The 12493-nt window shown below is 42.4% G+C and overlaps 1 protein-coding gene across 37 annotated transcripts in view; it reads left to right on the top strand.

Annotated features, from left to right (window-relative positions):
* The window catches only part of SYTL2 (synaptotagmin like 2), a 124512-nt gene that overhangs the window by 56031 nt on the left and 55988 nt on the right, over positions 1-12493 (top strand). For 28 of the 37 annotated variants that reach the window (XM_055283113.2, XM_063641467.1, XM_063641468.1 and 25 more), the window contains exon 2: positions 7716-8206. The exons of 1 other annotated variant lie outside the window; for it this stretch is intronic. In XM_055283113.2, coding sequence (XP_055139088.1) covers positions 8106-8206 — 101 coding nt within the window. In that variant the 5' untranslated portion in view covers positions 7716-8105. Of the gene's footprint in view, positions 1-1528; positions 1874-2132; positions 2209-7193; positions 7329-7715; positions 8207-12493 lie in introns of those variants that run through there. 8 more of the 37 variants (XM_063641472.1, XM_063641464.1, XM_063641471.1 and 5 more) reach the window with 6 other exon arrangements.

The following is a 12493-nucleotide window of genomic DNA, read 5'->3' as shown; positions in this document are numbered from 1 at the left end:
CAGAAACCCAGGGATGTTATTGTTAGATTTGAATATGAGATTAAGGAGTGGGGGAATTGTCAGATAGGGTAGTCTTTCTACCTGTCGTTCCCTCTTCATTCATAATTTGAGACCACCAAGTCAGTTTCTAGAAGATACTAGCTGTCTGCTACTCAGCCTGGACCTGGAGGAGATGAATGAAGTAGAAAGATGGCTTCCATCTTTGGAAGAATCCACACAAAAGTGAAAGCTTTGTATTTTGAGATGCCTGTCCATTTTTAATTTTCAGTTGCTCTATAAAAAATGGCAACTGCCAGGCACGGTGGCTCACGCCTGTAATCCCACCACTTTGGGAGGACAAGTTGGGCAGATCACGGGGTCAGGAGTTTGAGACCAGCCTGGGCAACATGGTGAAACCCCATTTCTACTAAACATACAAAAATTAGCTTGGCATGGTGGCAGGCGCCTATAATCCCAGCTACTCGGGAGGCTGAGGCAGGAGAATCATTTGAACCTGGGAGGCGGCGGTTGCAGTGAACGGAGATCACGCCATTGCACTACAGCCTGGGTGACAGGGCAAGACTCTGTCTCAAAAAAAAAGCAACCTATTGTTGGACAGCTTATCCTTTCTTATTCTATCTGTATCCTTTCATTTGTTCACTTCTTTATAAAGAAGTTCATTTTATTTGTTCATTCAACTATTATTTTTTAAGAGGCTACCTTGAACCAGTCACAAGACAATTCTTTCCTCTCAAGAAGCCCAACTTAAGCAACACATTACATTGAGTAATTTACATGTTTTTTAAAAATAGAGCACTGAAGGGTCTGACCCACAGAAACAAAATATTCATGTAGCATTGTTACCCAACTGTGCGTGGACAAAGTTTTCTTTTCATATAAACACGTTTCTGTGTACGCATATTACAAAACATTTTGATTGGGCTTAAGCACATAAAATGTAGGTTCTTTTAGTAATAGTTTCTGGTTCGAGGGATTGATACCATTCTAAGAGGCTAGTAGGCATGTATAAATACCTGCATGGTGACACAGATGCCTTTTTTCCCCTCTATCTCGTGCATATCCTCTTTTCCATGTCTATCCATAAACCAAAACCAAAGGGACTGATCATTTTCTAATTCCTAACAAGCTGTCCTTAGAAGAGCATGCCATGCCTTGAGGGCTGATGCATGTTGCCCATAAGAAAGGACAAAGTCAAATGTACAGAGGGAGGAACAGCAGGGTGAAAAGAGAACAGTCTAGGAATCAGGAAACTTGGGTTCTAGTGTCATCTTTGCCCCTAACCAGCTGTGTATCTTTCTGAGAAGTAGGGGATTAGTGATGCAGTGAAAGATGAAAAATAGTGGCTTCAGAATCTGAAGCCTTGGGTTCAAATCATATTCTGGTTGAGTAGCCTTAGGCAAGTTATTTAACTTGAGCGCCAGTGTTCTCATCCATGGGATGTGGAGAATACCTATCTGCATGGTGGTCAGAGTGGTTAAACTAAAATGTGTGTAAAGGGCTTAGCACCGCCTGCTCATTTTTTCAGTCTGGAGAGAAATGACTAAGATCATCAGAGGCTTAGAAAACAACATGTGAGGAACAGTTGAGGGAACAACAAAGTTTTTTTTCCCCTCAACTAAGAAGAGGTGGGGAGAGCATGACATCTTTTTTGTAAACTATTATGTGCAAGGGAGAATAAATTAAATGTGGTTCAAGAGGGCAGGGTAAAATGGAGCCAATGGGAAGAACTTAGGGGCAAGTCCAACCAAGTGAGCCTGAGAAGTGGAGCAGCCCAGCTGTGCAGTTAGCAGCTTTGGTCATGGATGCCCTGGCAGTGTGATCTGATGATCATCGGGCTGGTACACCAGAGGGAAATCTTTCTGCTGAAAGGGAGGTAAGCAAAGACTCTCTGATTGTCACATTGAACTTGTTCCATCTTTGGCTTCTCCTTCCATCCATCCTTTGATGCTGCTGTGATCCTAGGAAGTTTACAAAGCATTTAGTTTTGTGCACAATGGTTTTGTAAGTGTTCTGGTGGGGATGAGCCTTCTTGTTGATCAGGGCCTTTTTGTTTGGTGGCATTCACCCCAACTCAAGCATATTTGTTACTGCACTTCTGTTGCTACCCAGATTTTTTTTTTTTTGAAGTCTTCATTCTTGATGTCATGGGACCGTCAGAACAATTTGCCTGTCTTCTAAAATCCTCATCATGTGAGAGTCACCACTTATGTAAGTTTTACACTCCTTCCCTGGGATCTGTTTAGGCTTTGGTACAACAATACTGTCTGGGAAAGGAGAAGATGCTATCTGTGTTATCTGGGCCCCTCCTCGCAGCAGAGCCTGCTGGGAAGGAAATTTTGTTGTTAATTAGACTTTAACCTGGGATTAGAATTTTAATTGGAATTAGAGTTAGAAGCCCAGATCCACTCTTTGCTGCCTATCACAGGCAAGCACCAACTATTTGGGGCCTTAGTTTTTCTCTCCAGCTTAACTTTTGGACAATTGACAAGAAGAGTATTGGCATTCATAGACGTGGCATGGTAGGGCTGACACATGGAAAATATGAATTAAGCACAGTCCACATTTGGAGTCCTCCAGTTTCCCTTTGTGCTGCTGTTTCTACTGCTGCTCCTTATCTTTCTTTGTCCTCTGCAGTATCCTGAATTCTCACCACAGCCTCACAGTAATCTCCACAAGGAAGAGAATATACCCATCATATGCATGAGATAACCAAGACTTACAGAAGTCATTCAACTTATTCAAACCACAGAATGATGTGAAAGATCTGGAGCTGGAACCCATTGAATAATATGGACCTAGTTTTTTATTTATGGGCCCTAGACCTATGTTCATGTTCAGGGGGAAATGGAAGCTCAATCCCCTTCCACCTGTGTTCATCATTTTTTTTTCATGAACACTTGAGTGCCTAGTAGATGCAAGACAGTGGCAAGAGCTGGGAATACAAATCACTGGGAGACACAGGCCTTGCTCATAAACTGGCAAGAGACAAACATGAGTAGGTAGGGATTTGAGACCGTGTGATGAGTACTGTGACTGACGAAGTCAGGTGCTAATTGAGCACATAGGAGGGGCACCTAAGCTGGCTTGGAGGAGTTAGGGAAGACTTGTGTGCAGTAAGTGACATGTAACTTGAGACCTAACAAGTATTAACAAAGGAAATGGTGTTCCAGGATGAAGGAACAGCACATGCAAAAGCCTGAAGGCAAGAAGAACTGGAAGATTTCAGAATGGCTGGAGCCTAAGGAAAAGAGCTTGGAGAGTAAAGCAGGTGCTAGTTCATGGAGAGTCCTACAGGCCACTTAAGGATTTTGAGTTTTAGTCAATGGTCCGTGGGAAGTTGGTGAAGGATTTTAAGCCTGAGAATGTGGCTTGGTCAGAGCTGAGTTTTAGAAAAATGACTCAGCATCATGCTGAATGGAGGATGGGTAGGAGAGGCTGAACCCAAGGAGAACTTACCCCAGGAGCTGCTCCTGTGAACACATCAGTAATATCTGTGAACAATGGGTATGTTCACTCCTACCCTCCCTTCCTTACTGAGGTTATTGTGAGGCTCTGGTGAGAATGCAAGACACTGTAGTAGCCAAAATTCTTCCCTCACAGTTTAGCACTGTGGTTGCCCCCGTTCTGACTGCCAGCTCTGGGTCGGTGAGTCTCTTATACTTAAGCAGGGAATGAGGGTCCACAGAGACAGGGGTTTTGTTCTGCCTTGCTGATTGGAGGAATCTGTGTGAAGAGGAGAATTAAATGAGTTGTCAACTTTGGGTTGGCTTATTCTGACACAACCATCAGCAAATGCCAGTCAGACATAAGCTTGGTGGCAAATGTCCCCCTCAGCCTCACTCTCCTTGTGTGAAAAACACAGATAATAAGACCTACCTTGGGCTGGATGCAGTGGCTCATGCCTGTAATCCCAACACTTTGGGAGGCCGAGGCCGGCAGATCACTTGAAGCCAGGAGTTCAAGACCAGCCTGGACAACGTGGCAAAGCTGCAACTCTACCAAAAATACAAAAATTAGATGGGCATGGTGGCGGACACCTGTAATCCCAGCTACTTGGGAGGCTGAGGCATGAGAATTGCTTAAACCCAGGAGGTGGAAGTTGCAGTGAGCCGAGATTGTGTCACTGTACTACAGCCTGGGCAACACAGTGAGACCCTGTCTCAATAAATAAGACCTACCTCAGAGTGTCTTTGTGAGGATTCCATGAGATGTATGTATAGCGCCACATGTGTAGAAGGGACCAAGTAAATGTTTGCTGCCTTTTTGTCTGGCTTTCTTTAATGCTGCTTCATCTCAGAGTAAAAGCCAGAAGTCTTACTGTCCTCACAAGGCCCAATACAGTCTGACCTGTGTCCTTTCTGGCCTGCTCTCCTCCTGCTCTCCTGGGGCATTCTGGTGTACCAGCACTGGCCACCTTGCCATTTATTGAATGTGCCAGACTACTCCCACCTCAGAACCCTGGGATATCTGCATGGCTTGTTTCCTCATTGCTGTCACGTTTTTGTTCAAATATCACCTTCTCAATGAGGCCTACCCTAACCACTCTCTTTAAAATTCCTACTCTCCCTGAGTTATTATTCTCCTCCCTTCCCTTTTTTGTTTTCCTCCATAGTTCTCATTGCCTTCCAATGTGTTATAATTTAATTATTTGGTATTCAAAAACTTATTTTTATTATTTAGTTTGATTGTTCCATCCATTGGCATATGAACTCCACAAAGGCAGGAAGTTTTTCTGTCTTGTTCCCTTGCTGCACCTCCAGTTCTTACAATAGTGCCAGGCTCTCAATAAATCTTTGTCAAGTGAGTGAGGGAAATGTTCAATTAGCTCCCATGCTAGACATCATCCAGACTATTAGAAGTTGGGTGAGCACCTCATACTAAGAAGTCTTGATTGCCCTCTGAGGGCTCTCTTACAGTTTGGTTGGGCACTGATTCCTGCCTACCCAATTAAAAGGGAAGGGTTCCAGCCCTTCACTCCTTTGTAAAGTAGAAACATTGCCCTTTGCCTCACTAACAGCCTATTTTAAGGGAGAAATTTTAACCCTTAGAGGCTTTGACACAGAAGCACTAGTTAGCTTGTATTCTACTTGAAGGTGTGGAAGCCAACATTGCCCATTTCAGCAAGCCTGCCTGTTACCACTGCTAGACGACCTAAGTTTTTTGTTGTTGTTGTTTTCTTCCTGTCCACCACTCCTTGAATTTAAAGTCTCACATTGAACCAACCAAATGGCAGTATAAGGCCTCATTGGGAACCTGGGTCCCAGAATGTGGCCTAAATCTACATTCTTGCCAGCCTTTGAGATCTAAGGAAGTTACTGCACATGAAAGAAAGGAAAGAATTGAGATAGCCATCTCTTGGTGATATTGTATATTTGGATCAGGTTCATTTATTCATTTGCTCATTCATTTATTTGTTCACATTCCGAGACTCACAGTCAAGTAAGAGAGACTGAGAGTAGATCATCAAAAGAGTGGATGTGTATTTGGAGGAGAAAGTTTTTGTATTAGCAGGTTCCTGCTGCGGGAGTGTCGTATAACAACTCCCAAACCTCAGTGGCTTCCAACAACAAATATTTAGTTTTTTCTTTTATATCTATAGGTCAGCGGGGATACCTGCTTCAGGGAGGTCTGGTTCAGGTCTGTCCTTTTATCTCTTTCTGGAACCCAGGATGAAGAGGCAATGGATAATTGGGACAAGCTCTTCTCATGGCATGTGGCAGGAATACAAGAAGCCAGGTCATACCACAAAAGCACATTTACAGCCTATGTTTGCATCACATTTGCTAACATTCCATTGGCCATAGTGAGTCACAGGCCAAGCCCAACATTAGGAGGGTAGGGATGAATTCTTTGCTTACTCTAGTGGGAACATGATAGTATAGTTCTGTTACAGGGAGGGAATGAAGAGTTAGGAATAATGATTGAATCTGCTGCAACTTTAACTCGGGGTATGGAAGTTATGGAAGTCTTCACGAAGGTGGTAACTTCAATCTGTCTTGAAGGGTAAGTAGTTTTCAAGATGAACAAGCAGGTAGTAGCATATGCAAGCACATGCAAATTAAAAAGCAAATGAAGTAATGTCTTAATATTTATTTGAGTAATTACTGTGGACAGTATGCAGACAGCTAGAGGAAATTAAAACAAAGGTCATTAGATTCCCTGTCAATGAAGCCCAAACTTCATGGGGGGAGATCAGAAAGAGACATAATACAAAAGAGAAATATATTACTAAGTATAGTCTTACTCAGCTGGATGGAACAAAAGTGTGAACTCAGAGAGGAAGCTAGAATATATTTTTAGTAGCTATTTTTGGTACAGAATGCAAGACATGTGCTCTTTTTATATTCATTATTTCATTTAATCCTTACAATCTGTGAGGGACATCCTAATGTCAAGTACAAATGAGAAAACAGCTTCACAGTGGTCGGTAACTTGCCCAATGACTTATAGCTAGTAAGTGGTAGAAGGATAACTTCCCAGTAATTCTGTTTTTCAAGTAATTAATTTTTATAAATGTTATTCACTAGGGTACATACTCTTTTATTCTTAAGTGGGGCTGCTTAAAAATTGTTTTTTCTTTTTTTTTTTTGATAAGGAATCTCACTCTGTCACCCAGGTTGGAGTGCAGTGGTGCAATCCCGGCTCACTGCAACCTCCGCCTCCCGAGTTCAAGCGATTCTCCTGCCTCAGCCTCCTGAGTAGCTGGGATTATAGGCGTGTGCCACCACGCCCGGCTAATTTTTGTATTTTTTAGTAGAGACGGGGTTTCACTATGTTGGTCAGGCTGGTCTCGAACTCCTGACCTCAGGTGATCCACCCACCTTGGCCTCCCAAAGTGCTAGAATTACAGGCATGAGCCACTGCACCCAGTCTGCTTTAAAATTTACTAAAGGTTTTTAGTGTGTATATTCAGCACTTGTTAAAAGTGCCCCAACCTTGAGTGGATCACCTCCGAATTTCTGTAGGGCTGTGTCATTCTTCAGTTCTCACTTCCTTCCCATTACATATATATTGAAGATGCCTCAAAGAAAATAGGATTCTTGCACATTGTGCAACTGAAAAATCCTCACTTTGGATGGTGAGGTGTTTTGAAACTCTGCCTCTTCCTTTCCCCCAGTTTATATACACACACAGATAGGCGTTTTTCCCCTGAGAAATGAAAGTAGACAAGCTTGTTAGGTGCCTCTAGGCCCAGCAAAAGTTAGCAGTGGGACTGGATGAAGAATAACAATTCTCACTCTTCTGCAAACTATCTCTACCTAATACTAGTTCTCCTGTTAATATGGAGCACATATGTAGTACGGTGGAATGTTCCTACTTGTGAAGAGGTGAGCATTTAAAATTTTTATTTCTAGATTCTTGCTTGACCACTGGAATGACATATCCCTGATCTTACTGACCTTTAACATGACTTTTTAGCCTAGCATCCCCAGAGTTTGCAGAGAGAGAACCAGTTCCTTTTTGCAACCATCCTTTACTCAGGTGGATCGTTAAACATTGACAGGCGTTTTTGTGAGTTCTCCATCTTGGCGGTCTGGAATAGGGTTGAAGCATGTTTCATGACCTATTTACCATTTGCTCAGGAAGCCGGCTGAACTGGTTTCCTTGATCTCAGAGACCATCTTGCATGGCCATTTAAAAATCTTGTAGTAATGAGTAGTGCTTATAGGAACTGCCTCTCACTGTCTGGTGTTTGCTGTCTCATGATTCCCCAGGTAGGTGATGCTCTGATGCTGCTGCCTCTTATGAATTGACGACGGGTGCAGAGAGAGAATAAACTGTGTCTAAGACTGGACCAGAGAGTGAGTGTGCTGGAAGCCACCATAGGAGCAAGCGACCTGTTTGGCAAGGAATACAGCATCCTTCTGAGAGCCTCTTCTCAACATTATCCCACAGACCAGGACTTCCTCATGGGAAAGAGCACTTAGGAACTTGCTATCAGCTGCCCTAAACTTTTGCCGAGCCAAAATAAGACTTTTGATGCAGAACTGAACAAGATATTTCATTTTTGTGTCTTTTAATCTTCCTGGTTGCAGTCTTAGTTGTTCAGCCCTGAGAATTTTGAGCCACATTTGTTGCTATTATTTTTGCATGCACTTTTCAAAATGATTGACTTAAGCTTCCTGACTGAAGAGGAACAAGAGGCCATCATGAAGGTTTTGCAGCGGGATGCTGCTCTGAAGAGGGCCGAAGAAGAGAGAGTCAGGTAAGAGGCCAGAGAAGCCTGGGGCATGAGGGAAGGAAGAGGCAGTCTGTACGAAAATAGGACACTGGGTTTTTTTTCAACCATAAGTGGTAGTTCTGACTTGAAGACTGAATTTGTGGATTCCAATTTTAGGTTTACTTCCTGGACAAAACATTTTTCCTCTTGGTGCCTCTTAATTTATCCTACTGGACTCCTACCAGAAATAGGGTCTTGATTAAAAACCTAACCTTCCTTTAACTTATTAAATACTGAGATAAAAATGAAATGTATACAACCACATACATATACATTTGTGTGCCTGTGTGTATTTCTATCCACTTAAAAAAACTGGATCTACTTTTTTTTTTAACAGAATCATGAACCAAATTAGAATTTTAAAAAATTTTTAGAATTTTGAAAAGAAAATAAACTAGCTCACATTTCTACATGCTTTCAGAAATGTTGGAATTGGTTTTAATGGCAATTGAAAGTATTCTCTGAGCCAATTTTTCATTTGTCTTGGGTCCCATAAAGAGGAGTGGCAACTTTGATACACTATTCCTGTTGGGTGGAACCCAAATGTTCCATGTCAACATTCCTATCACTTTCATTCACCTTTGTGGTCAAACAAGCACTAGGCCAGGATGCTGAAGAACTTGACTTTGTCCAGGCCCTGCCATTTGCTGCCTGTGTAATCTTGGGCTTTGAAGGCAGTGACAGGCTTCCTGAATGTAAGTTAGTAGTGTTAATTTTATGATTCTCGCCCCGGGAGTTATCCAAAAGGAGCATAAGATATGTTCTTACTTCCTGGGACACAGGACCATGAATAATGGCTTTATTTTTACCATTTCCATATATTGACACTGACTTAACATGGATGATTTATAAAAGAACATGCTAAAATTCACTTCAAACACTATAGAATGTCTGATTATGACTACTAAAATAACTTCTATATAGACAGTATTTAACAAGTTGCAAAGGGCTTAACATGCCCATTATTTTTTATGAGCTCACATACTCTTGCAGTTGGTGGGTGGAGTGGGATATAATTACCCCATTTGATGTGTCAGGAAGTTGACTTTGAGACAAGTCAGGTGACTCGCCCAATATCACACAACTGGTAGGTGTCAGAAGTGAGAATCAAATCCCAGTCTTAAGTACTCATTTGTTAACTCCACCTCCTCTCCTTGAGAAAACAATAACAGACAGGCCATCCTAGGACCTGGCAATGGAGGAAGGGGCTGGCTGTCATGGTGTGAAGTAGGACACTGAGCTATGATGACAAGCAGTGGCTGTAGGTAGCGGGGATCATGCTGTTCCTCAAAGGTCCCTTGCAATGCACACCTGGATGGGGCTCTGCTGTGCCTTCTCCGCAAATGGTGTGCCTTAAACAGCGTCTCCAGGAGAGGTGAAGGATTGTCACTAACCCAGGCATTAGAGCCTCTTGGTAGCATTAATCCTCTACCCATTCACAGTTTATAAATCCCTTTTATGGATGTTATCCTCTTATGTTCCTCACAGCAACCCTGACATTTGGCAAAGCAGGGACTATTGCACCCATTTAGGAGTAAGGGCAGGAGGTGGGGGAGCATAGAGAAAATATTGATTCTTTAAGCATAAGGGGAAATGGTATTTCCTTTACTCTCTCAAAAGAAAATATTGGGGGAAGGACTTAGAAAGCAGTAGAGCTGGGACTGCACTGAGTCCCTCTTTCCACCTCAGGATGTGGGCCCGTGCATTTTGGAGAGGTGCAAGTACCTTTGATTCCTTCTGCTCAGGAGGTGTTATTTATGGTCTGCAATTCTCCCCCTCTAGATAGTCAGCTTACAAGGAGAAAGCCTCCTTTCATTCCCTCCCTCCCTTCTATCTTTTCTTGGCACCTGGGATTCCAAGCTGCTGAGTCTTGCCTGTAGTTCTATGATTCTGTCTGACTAGAGTGAAGGTGTTTCTTGGGCACTTGCATTGGTTGATGAAAATATCCTCAAAAAATGCAAAGTTCTGCCTGAAACTAGGCCTTATAAGGGGTGTGAGTGTGTACCCTCTGGCATCAGCCAATCTACAACTTCAGCGAAAAATGGTGTGAGTCCCTTCCTAGTGTTGGTGTTGCAGACGCTCCTTCTGTCTGTTGTTTCTGAAGGTGCCCCAGCAGCTGCCACTGGTGCTGCCTTTGTGTTTTGCTTTTGTGACTAAATGACAGGAAGAAGGCTTGGATTGGTGAAAACCCTGGTGAGTCAAGCCCTACCTACCATCACTTTCCCAAGAGACTTTCTAGTTAGGCACCATGCACCTCATGTGGACTTGGTCATGGGCAGTTTCAGGACCCTGGAGCTGGGGATCAGTGACAGTGCACAGACAGACGGCAAACCTATGGCTTGTGGACCCTGAAAAAGGCTCAACTCATAGCCTGACCCCCTCTTTGCTTTAGGCCTGAAGGGATTTGTGGGGATGGTTTGTAGGTTGTTCTGCTCCTGGGATGGTGGAACCAGAACTGGATCTCTGAAAATGTTACTCCGTGGGCTTTTGTTTGTCAGCGCCTTTTCCATTCCATTGCTGTTGTCTTTGCCTTTTCTACCAGAGTTATAGCCTAATAACTCTGAATTTTTGTTATTGTTGTTGTTCCATATCAGTCATTTTACAGAAAAAGAAGATAAAGCCCAGAAAGGGTAAATGATTTGCCCAGGGCCACACAGCAAGTCAGTGCCAAAGCCATGATGAGAAATCTCTTGGGCCAGTGCTTTTCCCTCTGCTCTATTCTGCTCATCGTTGTTATTCTTTCAGAAAGGAGCAGTAAGGGTTTGATCATGACACAAAAAACTCTGCTGCTTGGAACTGGAGATGAAACTGACATGCTTTTGCATCTCATTCCTACCACTAATGAACTGTGTTTCACTGGACAAGTTATTTAACCTCTCTTGAGCCCCAACTCAGAGTGGGCACGATCATAATACTACATTTAAATTCAAAAGATTAAAGTCAGGATTAAGTAAAATAATTTTTAGGAAGCGAGAGATAGCAAGAGATTTGGTAAAGGATACAAAATTACAGTGACCTGGTGACTATATGTTATGTATATCAAAACATCACTGTTTCCTCATGAATATATACAATTATTATCTGTCAATTAAATTAAAAATAATTTTTAATCTTCCTGGCACATAATATGTGATAGTTCATTTTAATTCCTTTATTCACCACTCTACCTATACCTCCAAAAAGGGTCAGGAGATTCTAGTTAGTAGACTGATTCCTTAGAGGAAATTACTCCTAAAACTCTTAATTATTTAATGTAGTAGAACTTAGCTGAGCACCTATTAAGTACAAGGCACTGCTCTGGACAATGATATGAAGAGAATTCTAGGGTGATTGAAAACATGGCCCCAGCTCTCAAGGAATTTACTATCTAATGACCTTTGTCCATTTAATGGATTATCAGTTGCAAATTTAAAATCTCAATTTTGTTTCCCTAACATGACTTTATAGTGCCTCATTCCTCCTAGGTGTTATTCGGCTTAGAAACACATTATATAATTATATCAGCCCAATCAAAACATCATTAGAAAGGCCAATTTATTACTAAAATTCAGACTTTTCTTTTAAATACTAATGTTTTATAGACTTTGGAGTGTAACTCTCCCATAGCCAAGAGGACATCACTAATGGATACACCACTGTTGCCTACAAGACCAGATATCGCTTTAGAATCTTTTTCAGTATGGCTCTAGATGAGATCTGGCATTCAAATGGAAATGTTGCCATTCCCAATATGTCCGGTGCTTTGACTTGTTCACAGCCAAGCTCATTCAAGATACTTTGGAGATGATTTAGTTTATATGCCACTTCCCATGTTTTTTTTTTTTTTTTTTTTTTAAGAGAGTTTCTCTCTGTGGCCCAGGCTAGAGTGCAGTGAGGCAATCATAGCTCAGTGCAGCCTCGAACTCCTGGGCTGAAGTGATCCTCCTGTCTCCCAAGTAGCTAAAACCACATGTGTGTGCTACCACATCCAGCTAATTAAAAAAAAAAAGGTTTCGTTACTTCCCATCTCGATTTCGTGGATAGGAAAAATGAGTGTTGCACAGAGACATATCCAGTTCCTAAATCACTTGGTCTGTTAATGGTAGAACATGGACTCGTACCCAAGGAAATAGTCACTGGGGTGTCTCTGGGGTACAGCCGAGACAATAACGGTTCCAGATCACTGTTGCTACCACACTGTCTTTTACGCTGCTCCACTACCTGTAGCCACAAGTACTGGACCCAGTTATTACCATGTATCGCTACACAGCCTGCTTCCCTAACACCCACGTG

This window comes from Symphalangus syndactylus, chromosome 6 (genome assembly GCF_028878055.3).
Source record: "Symphalangus syndactylus isolate Jambi chromosome 6, NHGRI_mSymSyn1-v2.1_pri, whole genome shotgun sequence".
Classification (NCBI taxonomy): domain Eukaryota; kingdom Metazoa; phylum Chordata; class Mammalia; order Primates; family Hylobatidae; genus Symphalangus; species Symphalangus syndactylus.
The sequence above is the reverse complement of the archived record's forward strand: the minus strand, read 5'-3'. Positions and strand labels throughout refer to the sequence as shown.